A 27,008-nucleotide genomic window follows, 5' to 3' on the forward strand; every position below is an offset into this window, starting at 1 on the left:
TGCAGCCATTTGAGGAGCTTGGCCGATGTTCCTGCATCTTCCAGATTTTCTCCTTGGCAGAGGTTCCTTCTTGATTCCAGGATTTTGTATTTTTTTGTATTTTGTAATTGAATTTGTAAGGCGCAACACCTACCCACCATGGGGTCTCCGGGCGCCAGGACAGTTGAGCAAATACGAAACTACTATTGAGGGAAGAGCCATGTCTTGAGATCTTTGCAAGACTTTATAAAGGAAGATTCAGATTTCAAGGAAACAGGAAGGGAATTCCAAAGTCTGGGAGCGAGATGAGAGAATGAACGGCCTCCCATCTTAACCAGACGAAATCTTGGAAAAAGATAATTATTATAAGGATGATCTAATTTTCTGTAGTTTGGGTAGCCCCTTTTATATCAGTCTTTCCTTTGTTCTCTAGAGGCAGAGAGGTCTTGGCTTAGTCAGAACCAGTTCAGGTTAGTTCTTGGACACTTTGTTTTTCAGTCTTCTCCTTTCCTTTCAGAGAGAGGGGCAGGGTTGTCAGCCGTCCAGCAGGAGGTGGAGCCAGCATTGTGGAAGGCAGGGACAGCCCTATTCAGGCCCAGGTGCTATCCCCTCCCACCACTCAAGATGCAGATGCAGCTATTCAGCCTAGGGCTGATTCATCCAGCCTCCTGAGGGGTCCCCATCCCCTGTCACTCACAAACCAGACAGTCAATTCACAAACAAGCCTTGGCACACAGAAAGGTCAGACAAGAGAACAACCACTTTCTAAAAGTGCTGTTCTCAACACAGGATTTAAAAAACATCCTTCCTAAAAGATGAGTTATTAAATTCTGAGTTCAGGGATACCAGACTTTACTCTTCTATCTTTCCCCTATGGGAAGATATGCAGGTAAACTTTATACATAGCATTCCCCATTATTGCCTATGGGCAAGATAGCCTCTCAATAGTCAAAAACGAAAATGGCTGTAAATTCACTACCAGAGCATGTCACACACACCAGTACATGCTCTACCTTTCAAATACACTGCACCCTGCCCAGGGGTACCTAGGGCCTTCCATAGGGGTATTCAATGTGTACAGAAAGAGAAGGGTAAGGCCTGGCCAGTGTGGACACTGGTCAGATCAGCATGGCAGTTAGCAACTTCAGACAGGCACTGCGGTGGCAAGCCTGAGACCCCATTTTAGAGCTACTTGTGTGGGTGGCACAACCAGTGCTGCAGGCCCACTAGTAGCATTTGAATCACCAGCCCTGGCACACTCAGTGCACTTCACTAGGGACCTACTGGTAAAACAAATAGACCAATCATGGATAACCAATCACAATAACAATTTATACAGAGTGCATAGCACTTTAGCACTGATCAGCAGTGGTAAAGTGCCCAGAGTCCTATTGTCAACAACCACAGGTCAGGAAAAATAAAGGAGGAAGAAGCAAAATGTTTGGGGATAACCCTGCAAAAAGGGCCATTTCCAACAATGCTTTACGGAAATAAATGAACAAGATTATTGAGAACTCTTAGAAAATGTGTGCTCACTTTCATTTTGTAGAGCACTAATTATGATGCCTAAGACAAAAAGAACCCCCTCTTTTTCTTCTTTTACTGCAGTCATCACTGTAATTAATTCACTAATTCTTTAAGCTTTATAGCTTTGACTCCATCAAATGGTGTTCAAGTATGCCACGCTTTCGTCATAAATTCAGAATTTTAGCTCTCTTGCTGCTATTAGAAGTCTGTGGTGAAGCATCCATTGATCACTAAAGAGTTCCTCAACATTTTGAAAGTATATGCTTCATTCTGCATTTCAGAATGTTTTACTGATATGGAAGCAAAAATATATTTGAGAACTCAAAGAAAAATCAACAGTCCAGGTATACATAACGATTTAAGCACTAACTATAGTTTCTATGACAAAAAAGAACTCCCCAATTTTGAACAAGTGCATTGGGTCTTGCAGCTTTGATTCCATTGAGATGGCTTTGGGTGTGCCACACTTGTCATGAATACAAATGTCACACCAACTATACAAGGGGTTTTCCCCAGATAACCCTCCACTCTCTAGGCTGTAGATATGCATGCAAAAGATGATGTGGAGGAAAAAGTATCCTAACAAATCATAATCAGGTACATTTAATTACTCGTATACGTTGGGTCAATATCTCATCAAATTCACATATATTTCAATAACGTCACATCCCTTGCTCATTCCAGGTCAAAGCCACAATTTATTTCTTTTAATTTTATATCTGGTTAGGACCTTTCCTTTTGTAATTTTGCATGTGTTGTAAATGTTTATTGTACATAACTGGATTATTGGATCAAGGTCGACATATAAAATGATTTTTGGTCCTAACAAGATATGAAATTAAAATTAATAAATTGTGGGTTTGACCTGGAATGAGCGAGGGATGTGACGTTAATGAAATATATGTGAATTTGATGGGATAGTAAGCCAATGTATAGTAGTAATTAAATGTACCCTGCTATGAATTGTTAGGATATTTGTTCCTCCAAATCATTCTTTTGTATGCATTAATACAAATGTCAGCGTTCTAGTTGTTGATTAGAGCACTGCAGAATTATGGCCTCATTTTAGCTTTCCAGAGCAATATTCATAGTTCTATGACAAAAAGAACCCTGTTATCGTATACATTTTTTTAGTAAATACTTTACGTTTTATAGCTTTGCTTTCATTAACACGGCTTCACGTGTGCCACACGTTCATCATAAATACAGACACACTCATTTATACTTTCCTTTTGCAGAAACCATAAGGAGAATGGGAGGAAAAAATGCAGTTTGGATTTGCAGTTATTCCTTATATTCTCAGTCATGCAGTTGCACTAAATGCGTGTTTTTTTGCTCCAAAAGTTGAGGTATTTTGGAGTAGAAAGTGGGGATAATGTGCAGAGAAATTACGAATGCCATCTATGCCGTTTTTGCTCACATTATCCTCTTCCCACATATTTATTGAAGAAGCAAAGTCTTCCTCAAAGGTCAGAGAGTGCATTCTTAATCTGCGTTGCAGTTGCAATAGGCGAAAAATACTTCTAGTACACACCCTGGCCTATGTTGCTTGCCAGGAGTGCCACAGAATACCGTGAGGAAACCACACTGCGGCAGCTCTGATGGTAGCGCCACCACCCTTTATAACCCATGTGCATATATGCAAACTTCTACTCGCGCGAGTTGTAGTGATTATCCGCCAACCTCACGCGCCAATTTGCTGAGGAGAAACCTGAAAGAAAACTTCATCTTTTGCTTTAGATGTGCTTTTTTTGTTAAAAATGATGGAAAGCCATGGTGCACTCATGCAGAATCATTATCTCCACATGAGTGCACAAACGGTGGAAAAAAGACCCCATGTGTGACACATACGTATAAAAGAGGGTGAGAGAGTTAGAAGACTAGTTGTTCATTAGAAGACTGTGGAATACTGGGTAGTTAACTCAAAAACTACTGTTAGTGTTAAAAGAACATGTTTCAGTCAGCATGTCAAAAAGATTTACTGACATAGATGAGGAAGACATTTAAGAATTCAGAAAATGTGTCCTCATTTGCTAATGCATTAACCACAATTTCTATGACAAAATGAACCTCATCATTTTGTTCTGTTCTAAAGGAAATGCTTTTAGTTTTACAGCTTTGATTCCCAATGTGCGTCACACTTCAGCCACAAAAAAGAATAGCAGCACTCTAGTTGCTCTTTGGAACTCTGTTTGAAGCTGCTGTAGAATCCTGTGGAATCAACTGACAAGCTGCTGCTGTTGGAAGTACAATTTTACTCAACATATCAGAATATATTCTCACATGGCTGAGAAAGATAGTGTGAATTTATTGAAAATGCGCTCTCAATTTGGATTTCGTAGCACCTTTCATAACCTCTAAGATAGAAAACAGTTTTCTATAAAACATGGTTCACCAAATCCCAGCATAGGGTAAGGACTTTACACATGATAAATTCGCGTGAGAACTAACCATATTTCCTAAAATTGAGTATAAGACCACCAACAATTAATTGATATTATGACTATATTCTCCTGACACCCTTGATTTAAAAAAAAAAAAATTGTTCTTTATTGGCATTTAGTTTCAATTATAACACATATTATTGTCCCACAAATCGCCATACTATGATTGTCCATATTCCAAACACAGTTTAGTCCCGATAAACAGTATTCCCATGTGAAGATATTCTCGTACATTATATAATCTGAGAGACATACATTTCAAAATACTGTGGTGTATAACAACTTCAATGCCATTAAGGTGTATAAACATAAACAGTAACCCTCCCACGTAGCAACCTGGCTCCAAGCGGTAGTCGGACACTCAATGTAATCTGTGCCAGTTACGGACGTACTGACCTTTCCAGGCCTTGGCTAAATGTGCTCATGCCACTATGAGTCACGTCCCCTTGCTCTGCATGTTGGGAGGTTTGATCCCGGTCCCCTTGGAGGTCTATTATCATGGTATTCCACGCCAACCTGTCCTCTTCTGCCTTGTCATCTCGCCTCACAAATTTCGTTCTGATGAGCTACGCCATTGCCCACTCCTTCATATCTCTTAGCCAGTCAAAATGTGTCAGTGGTTGGGGTTGCATCCACCGTATAACTACTCGTCGCTTAGCCAGTACCAATCACAGATTTACAAATTTCCTACTCAGTGCCTTATTTTTGGGCCTGGGTAGTAGGCCCAGGAGTACCTGTCTGATTTCCTGTGGGATAGTCCAAACCGCAGCTTCCCCTAGACATGTCAGGACAGCGTCCCAAGTAAGGCTGGAGTCTAGGGCATTGCCAGATCATATGTACAAAGTCGGCTCCTCTGGTAGCGCACCTGGGGCAAGCGTCCCTGCGGTGTGGGTATATCGTATGGAGGGTGCGCGGGGTCAGATACACCTAATGAATGACATTGTAATGAAGAAGGTTAAACCTTGTATTAGCGTTCACCTTGCAAACCCCCTCATGTACTTTCCCCCATTCCGGCGCTGTCAGAGGGGAGTGCAGTGTTAGGTCCCATTTGTGTAGCATACCCATGGGATCTTGTGGGACGGCATCTCGTAGCACTCGGTGGAGGTGAGATATGAGGCGGTGCCCCTGTGCTATGTACAACATTGTCACTAGTATGTTGGTGGCATGGGTGCAGAGGGAAAATTCGGCAACAGCTCCCGGGCCACTGTCGAACTTTTTGCATATTGCAGGAATTGTCCCGTTACCAATCCAAACCCAACATGAGCAGCTTCCTGAGTTATAAATTGCCCCTCCCTATAAAGGTCTCCCAGAAGTAAACAACCCCCCTCCTACCACCGTTAATCGACATAGAGTCAGCAATTGCGGCAAAGGGTCGGATTTCCCACAGGGGCATGTCCGGTGCGTAAAGAGCGTGCCGGACTACCCGTCGAACTGCATTTTCCCATAGGGAAGCAACATGGCGTATTATGTATGGGCAGCCATCTGGAATCGCTCCTCTCATCATTAAAAGCCCAGCAAGCATATGTCGTTGGTATCAGACACCCTTGATTTGTGCTTCATTCTTTGACCCGAATACCTTACATTTTTTTTTTATATTGATGTAATTTTCATGAGATAGAAACAATGTACTTGAGTCTTGTAATGGCTTCCACCATCGTCTACCTTTTCCATCGTCTTCCTATATCATATCGGGAGTGGTTCTTCAGCTTTCTCCTATCACTGGTATCCACATTTATTCACATTTTGTATTTTCACACTGTGCACAGTGATTTTATGGACTCTATGCCTACTTCACACTTGGTTTTTTATATGTTTTACCTTATTTCTTATTTTTTATATCTGTTTCCTTTCTATGCCCCTTATTAAACGTATTTTTAGTGTTTAATCAATCACATGTTGTTCTCATTGATCCCACGGATTGGTTCCATTTACTGATACGTTTCAAAGACCCCTCACCACCGTCTCATTATACATGGTTTTTGATTCAATGACAGAATTTTGATTCTAAATCTCTACTGTATCAATTGCGCCCTGACGAAGGATCTGGTGGACAGGTTCCACTCTGAAACACGCGTCGGTGCTGTTTTCAGTCTCAAATAATTGTACCTTTGTGTATTGTAGATTTTTGTCCTTGTATATTGTTTATGCAATAGCTTTGTCTTTTGTTAGTCATTGTGTTATTCCACTTGTTTTTTGTTTTGGTGGGTTGTGCTTGGTATGATTGAATGTTGTATGATGTGTGGTGTCATTTTGTAGCTTATTTTTGTTATTTTTTTAAACTGTGTATTATTCCATGTTGGGGTCTCGTTGTGTGTATTTTCAGAATGACAGTCACTTTTACATAATATATTCATGATTATTTTAACAAAATGAGAATTTTTGATACTATAAGAATAATAAAAAAAAATTCATGAATACAATCTGTGGGACAATGACCTATCAAGTAATACATGGTTAGGGAGAGGTATTTATGTTTGTTTATGTTGTTTTCCCTGCTTCCTTCCCCTCCATTTAGCATTTCAGGGACCCTCTTGCGTTTCTTGCAGTCAATCATGATTGACCAGTCCCCTTTCAGTTCGCCAAACAGAGCATGTTCGAACAGAACCAGTACCTAACTTTTTAGCCCCTTCATGACCTTCCGCACATCACTTTAAATACTAATTTCTAAAAAACAGCTGAACACATTTAACCCGTTAACCGCGGTGGTAATTCCACCGGGGTGCGGGCGTTTTCTTGCGCGGGCGGGGCCGCGTCTGCCGTAAAACCGTGCGCAGCACTAGGAAGGTAGTGTGCGTGATGTTCAACGGCCGATGGTAGCACGCAAGGCGTTAAACGAAATCACTGTAACCATGCAGTCTGACTACAGTGCTGAACTTTTTGTCAAATTTGGTCTAATGCTATTCTGACTTTTTTGTAGCTGTGACAGAATTTCCTAGAGGAGTTGCATGGGAATTCAATGTTTTTGGAACCCCACTTTTTCTTGACCCTCACTTGATGAGTCAGCCTGAAACTTATCAAATTGGAACTGGGGTTGATGAATTAAAAAAATGTTTTGTGAGGATTTGTATAGCAGTGCCAAAATTATAAGCAAAACAGATATTATTCTCCCTAGGTCCTAATACGAATTTTGCTCTTCTTCTTCAAGAAATCTTAGCCCCTCACATTAAATCTAAAGAAGATTTTCTTCTTCTGGGAGACTTCAATACACATGTTGATCTACCTACACACTCTGATGCCACTGCCCTGATTACAGACCTTGTTAACTTAGGTCTGGAATTACAAAATCATGGACCCACCCATAAAGGAGGACATACGCTAGATCTACTCTTTTGTAATTGTGCTAAAGTTATTTGTTCCCCGGCAAAAGAAATAGCATGGACAGACCACTCCATGCTTGAATTCCTTTTGGTAACACCTGTAAAAATTGTTAAGAGTGCTCCTCTTCCCCCTATTTGGCGACGAGAGTGGCATAAAGTCACTGCCAATAAAATCCAGGAATTCTGGACAAATCCGGAAATTTCAGCAACTGACACCGCTGATATGGCCTTAGCTAAGCTCAATGTCTCAATCAAGCAAGCTATTGACATTGTAGCCCCATTAAAAAAACACAAACAGTATCCAGTGCTTAAACAAGATAGCTGGTATACCCATGAATTGAGGGTAGCTAAGCAAAACTGCAGACGAGCTGAGAAAGCTTGGAGAAAAGGGAAGACCGAGAGCAGTAGAGTAGCTTTCTTAGACACTCAATCCAAGTATTACAAAAACATCAAGCAAGCCAGGAAGCAACATCTAACGCAGCAGATAGCACAGGCTGGCAACTGCTCTAAGGAGCTTTTTAACATTCTGCAGAATTTTATTAAGCCGACTGCTTGTGACAGCTCTGAGGACTTCTCACAAGACTTATGTGATGAAGTCTCGAGATATTTTGAGGATAAAATAAAGAACATCTATGAAAAAATAGTAGCAGCCAATGACGCTATAAAAATTTCTAATACAGGCCACCCCCATCCTCAAATATCGGTATCTAGCAACAAATCCACCCTTTCATCTTTTCCTCCGATTACCAACACAGAGCTCCTTTCCTTCTGCAGCCACATTAAATCTGGGTCGCCTAATGACCTTATTCCAACTAAAATGGTCGGCCCCATGATTTCTATTTTGGGCCCGCACATGTTGGATGTGATTAACATCTCCCTAACAAAAGGCCAGGTCCCTGCAGATTGGAAAAGGGCGGTGGTGAACCCGATTAGAAAAAAGGCATCTTCTCCTTGGACAGACCTCTCCAATTTACGACCTATCTCCCTCTTGCCTCACCTGGGCAAGGTTACAGAGAGGCACGTGAACACCTATCTTTCTCAACATCTGGAAGCGACGGATGGCCTGGACTATTCACAATCTGGTTTCAGGCCAAACCACAGCACAGAATCAGCCCTTCAGACAGTGACCAATAACATCAGAATGGCACTGGATGAGGGCAGCTCCTTGATTCTGGTGCTGTTGGACCTTTCCGCCGCTTTCGATACGGTGTCTCACACGGTGCTTCTTGACCGCCTAGGTGAGGTGGGTGTGGAGGGAGAGGCTCTGACATGGATGAAGAGCTTTTTGACTGGTCGTGTCCAAGAAGTTAGGCTGGGCTCCCACAAATCCACGCTAAGGGAGCTCAATAAGGGAGTGCCACAAGGCTCATGCCTTAGCCCTACACTTTTCAATGTGTATGTGGCACCCCTAGCCAACTTAGCTAGATCTTTCGGGTTCACCCCGGTGTCGTATGCTGACGACACCCAACTCCTTTTCCCTTTTAAAACTCTCACATCTGCAATAAAAAGATCTTTTGCAGATGGTATGAGAGCCATTGCAGACTGGATGTCAACTAACTGTCTGCAGTGTAATGTGGGGAAAACGGAGGTCATGTGTTTTGGACAAGCGGCAACATATTGGTCATCTGACTGGTGGCCCGTGGAGCTAGGCCCTGTCCCCACCCCCAAGAGTTCTGTTAGGAACCTGGGAGTGCTCTTTGATCAGCAACTTACTTTTAAGGGACATGTTAATCAGGTTGCTGGTACCTGCTTCCGGGCTATTGGGATGTTGAGACGAGTCTTCCCCTATATACCAGACCATCACAGAAAAACGCTCGTGCAGGCTTTGGTCATCAGCAGGGTGGATTACTGCAATGGGCTGCTCCTCGGAGCTAACGAGGAGCAGCTCAGTAAATTGCAAGTAATCCAAAATACAGCAGCAAGGATTGTCCTGAATGTTCCAGCAAGGACTCCTTCCAGTCCCCTGCTGATGAGACTCCACTGGCTTCCAGTGAGGAAGCGAGTCCAATTCAAGACTTTATGCACTATTCACAAGAGCATGATAGGGGAGGGCCCGAAATACATGACTAAGATCTTTCAGTCCTACATCCCTGGGCGACTTCTGCGCTCCAGTCATCAGCAGCTCTTGCAGACACCAAGAGTAAAAAAGGCCAGACAAGGTGGCCGTGCATTAGCTTATGCCGGCCCAGCACTCTGGAATTCTTTGCCTCCAGAACTCAGATCAATTCCCAGTCATCTGAGTTTCCGGAAGACTTTAAAAACGTATTTGTATCCTGATAAATAAATTACTTTCCAGCTTCTGCACCCTATATCAGACACACTCTCGTAACTAGCACACTCTCGTGGTACAGCAATAGCGCGGAGATACCCCTTCGGGAGTCTAGTCTGGCGCTTTATAAGAATATAAAATAAATAATAATAAATAAATATAGAAACTCTGACCTAGCGATAACTACACACAGTGGTGTTATATATACATACAGAGTAGAATATACTGGATGAATGTCCTCCACAATACTATGCCTGTAGTTTCAATACTGGTAGAAATTCAGCTGATAGATTCTACATTGTATTTCAAGTTAAACTCACAAATTGAAGAGTTTTTCATTCACTCCATGCTGTAAATAAGACCCTAAACTATTAAGAAGATTATTGTCCTGGGAAGAATTAAGCAGTGATCATTGTCGTTTTTAATTGTGATACGTCTGGAAATAGTGATCAAATAGTAAATTTAGGCATTAAAGGAGATGCTTTTACATAACAGATTACTTACTTCTAGTGGTAGGTTCCAGGCAATGTAAACATGAGATTTGTAATCATCCATCCAGACTTCAGCTACCCTTAAAGCATTCCTCTTGGTGTAGAAGCCAATGTTATTGTTGTAAGGTTTTTTCTTACGTTCAATGTGAGCAACTCTTGAGCATGGCAGGACTTCCATGCTGCCACCACAGAGCCATACCTGGAAGAAGAAAGAAAATTCAACACATGTCAGCAATAATAGTTTTTTATTTATGTAAAGAATCTGTTCAAACAGGCCAATAATGAGTGTGCTTGAAACATAAATACATAGAGTAGTACATAATCTACCATGTGAAGCACTAAAGTCCTATATTTAGAGGTTGACACAGTAGGATCATTGCAAACCTGCCTTTGATATGCTCAATCTAGAGTTTGGGAAGTATTGTGTGTAGACTGGTGGAGCCTCACCTATTGCTGTTTAGGAAAGTGAGGTGAGAGGGAAATGCACATATGTTTATATTACACTAAATGGAGAGGGAGAGGACATCAGGTAAACATCACAGGACCTCCATAGCTAAACACTGTTTAATAATGGGAGTGACCACCTGCATCCAGTAGAGGCTATTATGGTAACCTTATCCCAACATGGATAGGTGGAACTGCCAGGATGTACTTAAGTGCCTGTTAGATGGAGCTCCTGATAAAGAGGCACACAATAGTGACAGGGAACCAATGTTAAAATGACAAAGAGGGTAAACCAAATAATTGTATTATTGCTACCCTGGATAAGATTAAAAAGAACTATGAGGATATGCAGTGAGTACTAAGACTCTAGCATCCCCTTTTTGTGCCAACATGTTTCAGCCTACATAGTGATTCTATGGGCCGGAGGCCTTCTTCAGGAGCAAGAGTGAACTCTACCTAATCTATGTATTCATTCATGCAGTTAGAGTCAGGCCAAATAGTTAAGATTATTCATATATTCACACCTCTAAGGATAGTGATCTCAAGATTGTGATACCCTAGTTATCGATTTTTAACTCCTCATGCTCAGGGGGAGAAGCATCCTCTGTAGTAAATCCTTCTTCCAAGGTTTGTGCTTCATTTCTAGCACAGGTTTCATACTTAAAGGGTACCCTTCCAATATATAATAATATGCTCAGACTAACTTTACAGCTTTTCCCACTTTGTATGTGTGCAGTGCAGCACACTTGCAAAGTTTGAACAAGTTGTAGAAAAAACCTTTTCTCCTACATTGCACCTGTCCGAAGAAGCAATATTTTCTGGCTCAAAGCCCAAGTTACTATTAGTATCAGCAAGGGAGTTGCCTGAAAAAAAAATAACCTCCACCTTTGACCAAATTTCTAAGTGATGCGAAGCAAGTAAGCCGGGCCCTTCCTATAGTAGTTTCTGTCGCCCTTACACCCACTCATCTATCCATCCATTCTGCTGTGCTTACACCCCTCTATCATCTTTTTATCTTTCCAGCCTTCCTCAATCTTTTCATTATTCTAAATATACACTGAGATTCCATCCATCTGTTCCCCATAGAATCCATCCTTTCACCCTTCCATTTTTTCATCCATCTGTCCGTCCATCCAAATACCATATTCTTCACACATAAATCTATCCATACTTCCAATCGTCTAGCTATTCATCCTTTCACTCTTCATCCCCTCAACCATCAGTCCTTGCATCCATCCTTCCTTTTTTCTTTCATCCACCATTCCTTTCACATTACATTTCACCTTGCTTTCCTTCCAACTTTCCCCTTTGTAGATTCGACAACAATTCTTTCTTTTCAGGCAATATTTATTCTTACTTGCCTTTGGCTCTCCCACTATTTCCTGCTCTTTCTGCAGGATGTTTCCTTCTTTCCATCATTTCATTCTGCTTTACTGAACTGGGCTTAGATAAAAATACTTGACCCGACCTCTCAATCATGTCCTGCTATTTTATAAGATCGTTTTTTGTCTTTTAGTGGTTTCCTCTACTTAATCTGCCAAAGTGGGAGCTTCACAGAGCCACTGGTTAGGGCTCTTCATCAAAACACAAGGATGGTAGCATGGAAGGGCCCATGTAGTATCCATAGCCCGTCTCCTTGATGCATAGTAATGCATGTTAGCGTAAAACTCTATTTGAATTACATTTAGACCAGTTTCCGACTAAAAATAAAATGAAAGCAGTTTAACAAGATTTTGAGCTAGCTTGCTTATTTCTATTGGCTTTGCATCTGGCAAGAACCTTGAGAAATCTGTCTCTTTTTCAATATAGATCTTGTAATCCTTCCCATATATACCCTAGGTTCTCGTTTGCGTGTGGCAAAACTTTGATATATCTGCCAGTTTTTTTCGATTCTATATAGATATTGTAATCCATTTCATAAATATTCTAGTCCTGTTGACATATGAGTTGCCATAACTGCAACTACTCTTTTAGAACTATCTATGTACTCCTTATTTTAATATCATACTTTAACCTACACAGAGACAGTTTTTTTAATTTCGGACGGTATATAATCACTTATAGTTACATTTGTATCTCATACTGTGATGCTTTTCTGTATTTAGCCATTGTTAACCAATTCCTTTAATTCTTAACATTCCCTGGTTATCTGGCTATGGTTATGTTAATAGGAACTGCTCTATGTAGATATATTTATTATTTGCAATTGTTACTCTTAAAATCTTTACAGTCAATACATGTTTTTCTATTGTAATGCATTTTCAGTTCAATGAAACCCGGAGGAGTGGAGCTAATAATAAACTATAGAAAGCAATAAACAAAAACTTTTTTTTCACTACATACAAATCAGCTTTAATATTTTCTTTACAATTATGTCCTTTTAACCCCTTCCATGCTGGGCCGATTCCACCGCTGTGCGGTAAACAAAAGAACAGGGCGGGGCCGTGACGAACCCCAGCCGTCATCAGCACACGAGCACCGTGGAGAGTGACGGCTGGGGTTCGTCATCAGCATGGAAGGGGTTAAACATGGAAAAGGGCAGTTCCATGATGGTGACCTCAGCCATTTATATTGAAATCATCATTTATTCATGTATTTCATATGAGTATTCAAAGCATTGTTACTGTAGTTGGATGATCGATTAAAAAAGGGTTTTATAATTTATTTATATCAACCTTCACCAACCATTCAAAATGCATGTGGCTTTAAAACATATCTTCTGGCCTGTTTATTGTAATTCTCCTATGCGACTCAGGATTTTCATTTTGACTACATTTCTTATACTAAACTATTATTATTATTATTATTTTAGATTTATGTTGTTAATGCATTTTCTTATTTGACATGCTTTCATACATCCTCGTGTATGCTTCTGCTGCTCCCATTTATTTATCTATTGGGAAGTTTTGCTGCATCTATCCTATTGGTTACTTCAGAGGGCTTTATAAATGAAAACAAAATTGGCTGTGCAGGGGAGACTGGAGACTAACCAGTGAACATTGTCCGAAATGATTGCTTGTGACGTCTCCTCTTTTATATACTTAATTGAAGCTCTGCCTGAAAAGATCAGTTTTCAACATTTTTCTGAATCTGAAGTGGTTGGGCTCAGATCTAAGGTGGGGTTAAGGTGCATTTAAAAGTCTAGGTCATTGAGGCCACAGAGTCCTGCCTCCATGTTTCTGCCTTTTGAATGACTGTAGGCTGATGGGTGTAGGTTCAGCAGAGGACTCTGACAGGACTGTAGTAAGGTGCCATTTCTGGAGATGTGTGTTTCATTTGCTTCAGGATGCTTTGTGGACAGTACTGAACCAAATTCTATTGTCTACAGGAAGTCAATTGATTGAATACATGACATGTTTGATGTTGTACCACGATGCAAACAAGGCTGCAAAATGGGAGTTTAGCAGTAATTAGCGGGATTTGTTGGAGTTTTGAAAGGCCCTGCATAGTGTTTTCAAGAAACTATTTAGATGGGAGAATTTAGCATGTGTATGTGAAAGTAGTAGGAGATAGAACATATCTGCAATATGTAAACATCAAGACCGAGTCACATCAGGGACACTGTGACAGATCACACCTCATATTCCTTAATCTCAAATATATTTATTGGACACATTTTTTTCTTGCCGACTTTAATTTGCAATATCTTGATTCACCAACACTTATGTAAGCAGATGTCATTTGTGTGTGGTGTATGTGAGGTGGTAGGTGTGCTAGTAGAATAGTGGCAAATGAAAATTATGAGAACACTTAAAAAGTTATGACTTAGTGAGTATTCTACAGTTTTATAAATGCCTTTCCCAAATGTATTGCACCTGTAGATGTACTTTCGGATTACCCAGGCATAGGTGGTACAATAGCAGAGGGAAGGTGTATTCACCATTCCCAATTCCAGGCATTTTGACTCAGTGGACTAATACATTCACTTCAGAGGCCTGTGTTCAACCTCATGGTCACAGGTTAAAATCCCACTTGGTCCAATCAGCCCTTCATCCATTTGAGGTCAATACTATGAGTGCTGTTGGGTAACAATAAATATCTGTTATTCCGCGCCAAGATACCCTTCTGGGTGAGCGTGTGCTTTACAAATACATATGTTGTGTGATGGGTGTAAGTGAAGGGTGCTCTTGAAATAGAAGAATATTTTTCATGTGCGGAAAAAGTAGAGATAGACTAGACCCAGAAAAAATGTAAATTGTGCTGGCATTATTCACATAATTTTCAGGGAAGTTCAATTAAACCATTTTGCCACATATTGTAATTACACTGCATTTTGTCACAAATTATTGCGCGGGAGCTTGGAGCAATACAAATAACCAGAACTCAAGTTGCTGTGGTTTTTGTAGCTGTTCTGTTTAATTTGTTTTTTGGAAAAAATGCAGTTTCAGGTCGCAAATGGCTGCAAAGAAACATTTGTTTGCACTAAAATGTAGTGCTAAGTGATGGATTTGCGTTTTCTTTAATTATGAATAATAATCGTCACAAAACATCCAGCGATTACACAATAGTAAATCACTCACATTTTGGACGCCCCTAAAACAATATCACTCTCAAATTCAAGTGCAATGCTAACATTGACTTGAAGGGAAACTGCTTTCCAGATGAGTTGTGTAAACAGGGTTGGGCAAATTGATACAATCAATGTTTTCAATGGCTGTACAGTTTGGACATCCATTGCTGCTATGAATGGGAGGCTCAGATACTGCTGTTATATTAACCCCTACCGCGCTACCGCATTTACTCGCTGTGCGCTGAAAAAAAAATGGCTTGTTTATGACAAAGCCAGCTCGTCATCCGCGTAGCGCAGGTAACGCCCATGACGAGCTTGCTTTGTCATCAGCACTGAAGGGGTTAAAGATACAATTAAACATGATCATAACCCATACAATCAATTGAGTAAAAAGCAAATGATACAATTTCAAATGCAGTTTTTAAATTGTGAGAAAGTGAATTATTAACTCCACTGGATGGTAGTCCACCACAAGCAATAAATCCACTGTCTTGCTAGGTCCAGTTAAAGGTTTCAGTAATTTAAACCTGAGTTCAACCCCTGGCGCTAAGAAACAGAGCAGGCGGGAGTAACTTTCATAAAATGTGCACATCTTTTAGAAGTACCAAAGAAATGAATATGTTGTATACACAGTACAATAAAACTCCTACTCCAATTTATGAAAATAGACAATAATTTAATGAACCAACTGACACCAAAATGACAAAAATACAATAAGGGGAACCGTAGATATATATTTTAAACTTTTAAATAAAAATAGTGCCAAAAAGTGTTAAGCACCAACCATAATCATCTGGTTGTGCTTGACGAGTAGCAAGGCATGATTTAAGGCAAAAAAGATGGTGCATGGACCATATACACCAACCAGTTTCGACCCGGTTAGAGGTTCTACCTTTTGACTTTGTCTTTTTTGCTACAAGTGAAAATCCTTTACCCAGGCAAGTAAGGACACTGTATCCAAAGAGGGCTCCATATTATTGGATAGGGGTTTGACAAGGTCCCAATAAACCTTTTGGTTTTGGAAGGAGGAGTCCTGAGAAGAAGAAATTCAAATTTTGTGCCCAGAAAAATCCTCTTGCTGTCCGCATACTTTTAGAGTTTTCACCTGATCAAGATTTCTACCTTTTGTCTCTACATAGTCTATTTTTCAGAGCTCAGAATCCTCCAGTGGGGCAAGGCAATGGGCTGCATCTGCAGAGGGCTTCAGAAGACCAGCTACTTTCTTGGCAAGGTCCCACTGAATCACATTTGCTGCTGTGGCGAAGCTCAGAGCCGGGGAAATCTGAATCTCCAGCCCTGCTGCAATGCACTGTTGGACTCGGCCCTTTTGCAGGTTCTTCCCTATACATTTTACCTTCTGTCCTCTTATTGTTTTCTGAATTCGTTTTTGTTTTCTTTAGGACTCTGTGCGCTTTATCACTGCAACCAGTGCTAAAGTGCTAGTGCTCTCTCTTCTAAACATGGTAACATTGGCTTATACCCAATTGCCATATTTAATTTGCTTGCAAGTCCTTAGTAAAGTGGTACTCTATGTACCCCGGGCCTGTAAATTAAATGCTACAAGTGAGTTTGCAGCACTTATTGTGCCACCAACTTGAGTAGCCCCTTAAACATGTGTCAGGCCTGCCTTTACAGCCTTGGAGTGCAGTTTTAAACGTCATTTCAACCTGGAAAAATAAACCTTTTGCCAGACCCAAACCTTGCCTTTTAATACATATAGGTCACTCATAGGATAGTTCACACATAGCCCAGGGTGCAGTGTATTTAACACGTTGGGCACATACTTTTAATTTTTACATGTTCTGGTAGTGAAAAACTCTAACATTTGTTTTTCACTACTGCAAGGCCTACATTTCCCATTGGATCACATCAGAATTACCTCTATACAATTAATAAGCTGTACCTTCTAAACAGGAAGAAGTAACCAGTTCATGTTTGATATATTTGAAATTGTAATTAAAAATACTCTCTTATGGTAAAGTGTGATTTTGAATTCCAATTATGAAAATACCAGCAGTTGGGCTTTGTGTATTCCTCAGACTGACACACACAATAGAGGGATTTGGTGTGCCTGGATGGGCCATCACTGGCAGGAATGTAGGGCAGAACTGGCTATAGCCCTACTTACACTTGAATAAGCTGTATCCTGCCTCCAAACAAACAGGCTGAAAACCCCCTGTAGTTAGTCTGGAGCCAGGGTAGGGGAGGGAAGAGAGCGGTGTACTTTAAAGGTAAACTTCTAGAAGCTTCTCCCACTTCAAAGTAGACACCTGGTATACATATTGGACCTCAGACATCAACTCTTCAGTACACTCCTAAAACTGGAGAGCTTTTTCCAGGAAGACGGACTGCTGTGCAGCTGGCAGAACTGCCACTCAGCTGAACTGCTGTCATGCTGAACTATTGCCTTGCTGGACTGTTGCCTTTCTGGAGTGCTGACCTGCTGTCCTCCTGCATGAGGCAGAGGGATTGGGTCTGCACTTGAACCCAGGACTCCCACAGTGACTCAAAGGGCCAGTCTGCTGGCCTTCAGTTCAGAGCCACAGGATTATAACAGGCTCCCAACCAACTGAACTAGCACCCAGAGACAGCGGGTGCAAGCCCCTAGCCCCCAAGTGGTGCCCCAAGGTCCTGGACCCATGGTGTGACCTCTGTGGAGCTGAATTGAGGTTTTTGGGCTCCGCATGACTCCAAATGGGCCATTGGTGCCAAATTCTTGTCACTTGCACTGCCCACCAATGCAAAGATCCTTGAACCCGACCCTTTGTGCTACAGCATTGACTGCTTGCGTTAAGCTTCGGCTTGACCGTTCCCGATGACAATAGTATCATCAGGCTACAGCAACAACTGTCCATGATACCAAACCTGCTCTTTACGCTGTAACAACACCCATCTGTGGCTCTTCCCTGCTCCTCATGGCCCCCTAGACTGTGGACATGACTCTTTGCGCTGGACTAAGAAGGTAACTTTTCAGCAGGACTAACTTGGTCCCCGCGCTCCTTCATGGTCCGCCTGATCTTGTTGCTTTCTCCCGGTCCCGCACAAGGAAATAGCTGGGCTTTTAGACACCTATTTCACTTAAATGTTTAAATGCCATATCTCTAGTTCAAGTGATTGGATGTTTGTCATTTTGGCTTTGGTTTATGTATTACATTTTGTTACATTTTTCAGTTAAGTTAAGCTAAGCTTGAATACGCTGTGCAAATCTACCAGAGGGTTGAGCACAGGTTAATTTGGGGTTTTCTTGTTACTCAGCCTGACAAGGATTGTGGTTGCTGCTTGAGTAGGATTGCACCCTACCTCAACCAGTAACCTAATTTCTCACACACACACATATCAACTTGGCAGGTTTGCTTGCTCCTCTAGAGGTCTTTTAATCCAAAATGTGTCTAAGTTTCATGTCTTTCAGAGATGTTAGAAAGAGTAAACTTTGAATAATCCAATGGTCCTACGACCTCAGGAACACCACTAGGATGTCAATACTCACTCCAGCAGAGGCCACCAGTGGGTCCACGTCAGGCCCAGTTGGTACTGGTCAGATTGGCTCTTCAGGGAAAATGGCTCTTTCAGCTTGTTGTGGCCTTGTAGCTTACACTGGAGGTCAGCAAACCCTCCCTTGTATTCCACGTATATGTCCTTGATACAAGTGTGAGCAGGCACAGTCCTTCTAGTCTCATCACAGGTCTCAAACAGCAAGTGTAATATTTCTTATGTTCATCCACAGGGCAGTGTTCAGACATGGGTATCAAGGGATACCACATTTATGCTGGCACTTACTTGTCGATGGGGATGATTCCTGCCCCTGCTCTAACCAATAGGGAAAAATGTCCTTGGAGTAACTCAACACACTTTTGAAGAAAGGGTGCCTTACTGCAAACAGCCCGCTGTGCCCTCTCTGCCAAAATACAAAATGGTAAAACTATTTTCCCCTTCCTCAGTGCCTGCGTGCCCACCCCAAAGGGTGGGTACGCAAACCAATTCTGAGTGCAACTGCATTCCCACTGGGATTGGATCTACCTGCCTAGGGAATAAAGATAAGGCCTGTGCATGTGTCATCTGAGAACTGCCTGTGACAGGGGAGGCCCATTTGAAGTTAATCAAGTTCCTGGCCACTGACCCAGTGGAATCCTTTCTGAGAAACAGAAACTCCTTCCCCCACCAAAACCTTTGTCCCTACTCTGGGAGCAGTTTTTATTCCTCCTTCAAGTCTTGCGCACTCAGAGGACCGCATCTGGAGGCAAATGCAAATTAGCCTCCAGGGACTTTAGGCAGGGTACAGACAACTATCTGGAAGTAACTTTTATTTAATATTCATTAAAATGCAACTTCACCAGAGATTTGGGCATTTAATAAATATTCCACACAGCCCAAAAATGATATGTATAGGTGTTTAGTAACCACAGATAACATTATTAAATGTAATAGTGCATCTCAGTGTTGTTCCATGAAACAGCTAGCCGTGCTTCTGTGAAAATACCTTTTGGGTGCTAGTCACACTAAGGACATGTCAACTCTAAAATTCTACATGACCTGCTATTAAATAAAATGTACCACACCTCGTGGGCTACAAGACCTTCATAAGGGTTTATTTAGACAGGACGGCTTGCAGTTTTAAAATGATGTGGTTTGCCTGGTAACAATAGTGGTTGGCAAAGTAGTTCTGGAATTCATAGGTGATATTCAACTTTCCATGCCATAGGCACTTTGGACACTTACTATGGACTGAGAGGAAACGTAAATATGCCAGTTAAGGGTTAGCCAATTCAATATGTTTTAAGGAACAGATCACATGCACTGTGGCCTGGTTAGCAGTGTCCCAGTGCACAGAGTAAAACAAACAGTGGTATCAGTAGAAAAGAAATGGGGAGACCAAGCAAAAAAGTATCACTTTTTCCAACAAATGTCATCAGAATTGTCCCATTTAATATCATCAGAAAAGGCTCTCACCACTCACAAGGTAAAGCACGAGAATGTAGTTAGCAGTGGTAAACAGCTAAAACAAAGTAAGAAAAATTGGAGGAGGAAGGCGAAAAGTTGGACGGAACACCACCCTAAGGCTGACAGGTATAACACCAAGGCTAAAGTCTGAGTGGTTTGTAAATTTCATCAGAACCTGGAGGTGGCAATATACATGGTGCTGTTATGTAATTTTTATATTACATGTTTATTTTTTATGTATAGTTAGCTTGAACACAGCTTGAACACAATTGGAATTAGAATGTTTACAGGCACATGCATCAAGGTAGGATTTTGCGAGTCCTTAATTGCAATAATTAAGGAATCACAATGAAGGACTCGCAAAAGCCTATGCATGTAGGAATCGCTGTGAAAATGGCGATTCCTACACATTCCTTATTTGCGACTCGCAAATTGCGACTCGCAAAAAAGGAATGGCTTTCCATTCATTCCTATGGGCCGACGGGCCCATGGGAATGAATGGGGAATTGCATGCGCAATGCGCATGCAATTTGCGAGTACCAATAAGTCTTCGCAAATTGCACATTTCAGGGTGCAGGGGTGTCAAAAAGACACCCTGTTGCACCCCTGAAATTTATCTGTGCACATATGTTGCACGCACACATGCCCTAAGGGAGTTTTACCATTTTATGTTTCTGCTTCTCGCACTGCGAGAAAGCAGTGGGGCGACGCCTCCACACCCCTATGGAGAAGCCACCACTGTTTTTAAAGCTGCCCCAGATTTACAAAGATCTATAAATCTGAGGCAGAGCCAAAAACGAACTTGATGCAATACAGCAGTTAGAATGGAGCAATAATGAGAAATACTTGTATTTATCCTCGTTTTTGTTTTTTCTATGTGTGCCACATTCTGCAGCACACTTAGAAACAGCAAAACCCCTAATGAATCTTTTATGTGCAGGAAGGTGTCCCCAATCAATTTTTAATTAATGATGATTTGCTACTTCTATGTGTGCAGCACACATAGAAGTAATACATTGCTGTTACTGATTTAAGGGAAACCTTTCTGCACATAAACAATCACAGGCACTATGGTGCAAGGGGTGCCCCGTTGGCACTACGCAGTTATTTTTAGCACCAGCCCTAGGAAAAACACTGGGGCATTCCATAGTGTTGAAAATACGGTGCATCCCTGAGTTTTGGAAATGGCAGAGTATGGAGCTGTAATTTTTGCCACAGCTCTATGCTCTGCCATTACATTGTAAATATGCCCCCTAGTGTGACCCCCCCCGGGGGAAGCTCCAGAGAGTCATTGATAGCATTGGACATCTTGCGACGTAAGCCCAACCAGAATTTCTGTAGCCTTGGGCATTCCCATATCACATCACTTGCATTTTTCACTGTAGAATTTAGATAACCTTCCTGCATAGTTTGGTGCTCTATTCCACATAATCCTAGTTGTCAGGACAATGTTATAACTCTGCAGAGTGGTTTGGGGCTGTCAACATGATGGTGAAATTCATATTTCACAGCCAACTTAAAATAGGTTCTATATTTAATAAGTTACTGTGATACACTGGTGTTTATACTGCTCGGTTCTGTGCAATCAAAATACCTAAATATGTATAAAAAAGACACACACTCATATACACACACGCTCATATATATGTATAACGTGCAGAGATAAAAAGTATGAAATATAAAAAACGTACACACACACTCACATATATTTATAATGTGCAAAGATGAAAACTACGGAATGTTTAGCAATATTGCAGTTCAGTGTTTCAACCCTTCCCCTCTGATCTAAATATTAGTTTATTGAGCCTGGTTTTCACTCTCCATAAGCTTCCGGCTTTGAAATACTCCTGCTGCAAAACGAACGTCTTCTGTAATGCACTGTGCTGCTTCTGCTGGGCCGTGTCAAAAGCAGAGTTATGTTCGAATGGAATTCTTTTTGGCGATGATTTGGTCTGTTGTTTTCTCAGCTGGAACTAAACTTAGTTCCAGAAAATAAGATGGGCGTCAATTTCAGGCTTTCCCACTTTTACGAAGGGGGTCTCTTTTTCGTATGAAAGAGGGCCTGGTGTTAACATTTACACCTAATGAACGTCGCCATGATTCTAAGGTCTGGTTCTTTGCATCTCGTCATCAGATACATTTACGATAATTTAAAAAATAAGGCGCTTATAGGATTAGGCGTCTGGGTCTATTGCAACGCTACATCTTCTTGACGCGCCCAGTTGTGTTCCGTTCCAGGCAAAGCGCTACAGAAGGAGACTGGAGTGGAGACGAGAACAATTGGCTGCGCACGCGGCGGCGCGCGGAGATGGCAACGCTCAGACATCTTCTGATCAGAACCGTGAAGTGAAATGTTCAGAGCAAGAAGCGGTTCGCAGCTACACCCCACCACGAGAAGCAGAGATGTAGCAGCAGTAATTTGGCGGTTTATTCCTCAAGAAGAAGCGAAAAATTGAAATCTGGGACAACGAAAACTAATCTGTGCGAACAGATGAGAGTTTGTGCAGCCCTCACGGCGAATCCAATCAGGCAAGCATCTGTGGGCAGTTAGGACGGGCCCGGGGGTGCGTGCACAGGTGAGAGCATCTCAGTGCTAACAGAGGGTGGGGACATTCACCTGCACATGCTGGAAAACAAATGTTGACCTTTGGATATTAACTTGAATTGGTGACGAAAATGTTAATAAAAAATCTGTGCTTGGAGCCGGCTCCATACCATACTTCAAGATAATCTCTGACCATATAAATGAGATTCATTTAGGATCACTGCGGGTAAATTTAGCTTATGTGGATATCAGTGGCGGCTGGCATCTACGAGGAGGAGGTCAGGCAAGTGGGTGCGCGTGAAAATAAAAGTGAAACCCCCCCCCACTTACCTTACACGTTCACTTCGATTTGGACCTCTTCTTCTGTGGGGCCGTCGACAGCAGAGTGGTTATGGAAAACAAGGGTACCCCATTAGTAAAACCTGGGGTTGAAGTATTTATAGAAGGAACAATGGTTTTTGGTGGCCTCAAGAGGTCCTGTTGGAGTAGGGTATGACTATGTTACTAAAGTCAATTCTGGGAGAAAGTTTTTGTAGGGTAACATACAAAGGATACTTTATTATATTTATAATACATATATATAATATAATTATCAGGTGCTCACATGAGTTACAAAGTGCTTATAGTGACTGAGTGAAAAAAATATATTAAAACTATATACAAAAATGTCACAAACAAGGGTATTCCCCGCAAATATATACAGTGGGGTAGGGGAGTTTCCTTGATTGGGTCGACGGCGTTTCGATCTAAACAATTTTAGATCATCATCAGGACGTGGTGAGCTTAACCTGAAACAATTTTAAAAAATATAAGGAAATTTTAGAACTCTGTCCCTACATACATAATTTCTTAGTCAAGTGGTATAGTGCTCCCAGTGACATATATAGCATGCACATTTGTTCATGATCAATAGACTAAGCAAACTTGTTCATGATCAAGAGACTAGGCAAACGTGAATTAATCGTGCTTTCTTTCTTTGGAGCTTCATTAGGCGTACAAGCTTCGCTATGCGCTCTATGAGTGGCATGCTTAATCTCGCGCTTTTCATTAAAAACATGGCTTACTTAGATGGAGTGAAGATTTTAAATTCCATCAGATATGAGAATTCAGAGATCAAGGCTTAGCGAATAATTCACGTTTGCCTAGTCTCTTGATCATGAACAAGTTTGCTTAGTCTATTGATCATGAACAAATGTGCATGCTATATATGTCCCTGGGAGCACTATACCACTCGACTAAGAAATTATGTATGTAGGGACAGAGTTCTAAAATTTCCTTACACTTTTTTAAAATTGTTTCAGGTAAAGCTCACCACGTCCTGATGATGATCTAAAATTGTTTAGATCGAAACGCCGTCGACCCAATCAAGGAAACTCCCCTACCCCACTGTATATATTTGCGGGGAATACCCTTGTTTGTGACATTTTTGTATATAGTTTTAATATATTTTTTTCACTCAGTCACTATAAGCTCTTTGTCACTCATGTGAGCACCTGATAATTATATTATATATATGTATTATAAATATAATAAAGTATCCTTTGTATGTTACCCTACAAAAACTTTCTCCCAGAATTGACTTTAGTAACATAGTCATACCCTACTCTAACAGGACCTCTTGAGGCCACCAAAAACCATTGTTCCGTCGACAGCAAAGTGGGCACCAGCAAACTCCCAGGCCTAATCAAAGAGCTGCTCACATGCAGCATGAGAGCAGCACTCTGGTTGGTGGGATTGGCCTTTCTCAGTGCTCTGCAGCACACTGGAGGCCTGCACTTGCTCTCAAGCTGAGTTGAGAGGTTTAAAGCGTGCATGTCTGGCTGGCCATTGTAAGATATCCTGGAAATTAGACATGGACATGGTGTAGTTTTTCAAACCACAAAGTGGGCATGTGTGTTATGAACAATAGTCAAAGTATGCCACCATAGGCTGGTGCTGTCACACAGAACGTTTAGCTGTCACTCATCTTGACTGTCATTTCATTGACACAGAGGCCACAGTAACAGAGGTACAAGTCCTATTCCTGGACTGTAAATTCAGAGGTGATAGAAAAGGCTGGTGGGGATCAACAGTTTTGCCCTGTTGAAATGGTGGGGCGGATCACAAAACATTTTTGACTGGTGCTATCGAGACAGTATTTGCTCTAAACAACTTTTACCACTGTTTTAGGAAATTAAATTTCTGGAGGTGGTAATGTTTGACAGTAAAATTTGTGCACATTTGCTGTGTGGCTCTTTGTTGTTCTGGTGATGCATTCTGCTGATTCTATAGCTGCTGTTTGTGATGTATTGTTGCAATGTGATTTTGTTTACTTTAGTACTTAGTAAGTGGTACTAGTGGCACCCAGGGCATGGGAGTTAAATGGGTCACCAGCACTGATTGTGCCACTGGGAGTGACCCAAGTAAAGAGATGACAACTTGTTGCCCCAGCCTTTCTTGTACAATAGCTGACAGTCTGCAGCTGCTGCCACCGAGACAGGGATCTGACTCCTTGCCAAGAGGTATGAAGTCACTCAGGATGTAGGATCAAAGGCTTGCCTGGGCTGGAGGTGTCACCGCCCTCCCTGGCAGGATGGCTAGTGAAGTGGCACATCAAGGCGGTGAGCTTCAAAGCCCTCACTGCCTATGATATACAACCAGGCTTCCTCCCAGAGGAAGAAAAAATGAACCCCTGGCACATTTGCAACTTGGGCAGGTGGGAAAATGAAGTGGTTAGGAGGCTCGTCCTGGACCAGATACTGGTTCCAAAGGAAAGAGAACACCGTTACCTATGCAAAGGCGGCTCCAGAACAGCAGTCCGCAGGTAAACCGCGCTCCAGAACCAAAGAATCACTGACCATCGGGCCGCCAGGGGATTACTAAGAAGTAAATGGTTTAGTGCATTGGGGAAATGTAGTCCTCTAGCATATTTCAGGCAGCTAATGTTTTTCCCCAGACTCCAGGATGTCGACACAATCCAAGGCTGGGTTTTCTGTGACTAACACTTGTTTGTGTCCAGCTCGACTACCGCTACTTTTACTTGAGGCTTACTGTTGGACCCTGGTCCTGGGACCCGCATCACCTTCCCATCCAGTGGTTTCCACTGAACAAGACCTGGAAGTGATCTATTGTCACAAATGCTTTTTCACAATTGACTGCAGTGCTATCGTTTTGCAAGAGTGAAATGCATGATATATTTTTCCTTTAAAATCCATAACTCTGGTTATGCTCATCCACTTGTCTTCATTTTGGTGTCTAAATTTATATAAAAGTAAGCTTTATTTTTCATAAATTTGTGTCGAATTCCTTTTGAGTCGTGTCAATTACTTATCATCCATGGTGGTACTCTGAAATGCTTAACATGTGTTCCTCTAGTTAAGCCTGACTGCTCTGTCCCACACTACCAGGACTGAGCTAGGGATTTTTAGTGTAACTCCAAATGACCTATTAGGGGTAATGTGATGGTATTGCATAGTGAAGCTTGGCCAACCTTATTACATAATACCCCACCTTCCTACATCTTTCTTTATTTCCCATTTGTGCTCATATCTGCTGAAAATAAAAACCCATAATTGCTCACTTGTTCTATATGATCCCTGGCCTTCACATAGCCCCTTGCCTTACTATACTTCCATTTACCAAATAATGTTATCTTGCATATTCCCCTGCAGACCCCCATCCCAATCTGTAAGCCTCTGGTACCACATCAAGTTTAAACTAGTGCATTGTAAAGCCTTCGACTTGGCTTACCTCCCTATCACAAACATTTTTGCAACATACCCATCACTTGTCTATCTGTTACCTTCCTGCTGTCCTCAAGGCTGAAAGTACTCTGCCACTCACTACCAATTACTGTCTGTACACCTCTATGGTTTCAGCACCACCCACATCCCCTAACCCTTTTGGTCCATGTTGCTCCTACGTCCCCTAATCTGTAGCCCATCACTTATCAACATCAGGTCCCCCGCTGCCATACATACACTCCATAAAGCTTTGCCCCTACAACTTACAAAATCTTAAATGCACCAAAGAACATAACACAGAAAACAGTTTGGTACAGGAGGCATTCCCTTGCACATAAAAAGGTTAAAATGTGTAATTTAAAAATTAGGACGGCAGGATACACATTTTCCTTTTCCATCCATATATTTATATCTTGGCTGGAATAAACACCAATGGCAATAAAATATTGACTGTTTTTCAAGACAATTCTATTTATAGCAACCGATGACCTTAGAGCTGTAATGCAAAACATAAGTGTTACAATTTGAGTGTTGAGCCCTTCCCGACAGAATCAAGGTCGGGATGTTGAGCCTGATGATGAAGTATGTCACTAATTGTAGGTAAGGGCCACTATTTTCAGCACCAATGGTCATGAAAAAAACATACACCCATAACAATTCCCACCATGGGGCTCGGGAGGCAGAGATACACTGTTTGTGTGACCACTATCTGCCTTTCTTCATCTCCTTCACCCCAGCTGATAGGTGTGGCCCTGTTCTCCTTCAACTGGCTCTCTAAATCCTCTTGAGACCCTCTAGTACCTTGCTATTCTCTTTCCTTGC

At 41.6% G+C, this 27,008-nt stretch overlaps 1 protein-coding gene across 3 annotated transcripts in view; it reads right to left on the reverse strand.

Annotated features, from left to right (window-relative positions):
• Positions 1 to 27,008, reverse strand: part of GALNT17 (polypeptide N-acetylgalactosaminyltransferase 17) — a 1,757,718-nt gene that overhangs the window by 203,066 nt on the left and 1,527,644 nt on the right. For 2 of the 3 annotated variants that reach the window (XM_078679403.1, XM_078679404.1), the window contains one exon: positions 10,041 to 10,226. In XM_078679403.1, the coding sequence (XP_078535529.1) occupies positions 10,041 to 10,226 (186 nt within the window). Of the gene's footprint in view, positions 1 to 10,040; positions 10,227 to 22,799; positions 22,848 to 27,008 lie in introns of those variants that run through there. The other variant, XM_078679405.1, reaches the window with a different exon arrangement.

The sequence above is a fragment of the Lissotriton helveticus genome, chromosome 3_1, assembly GCF_964261635.1.
Source record: "Lissotriton helveticus chromosome 3_1, aLisHel1.1, whole genome shotgun sequence".
NCBI classification, from domain to species: domain Eukaryota; kingdom Metazoa; phylum Chordata; class Amphibia; order Caudata; family Salamandridae; genus Lissotriton; species Lissotriton helveticus.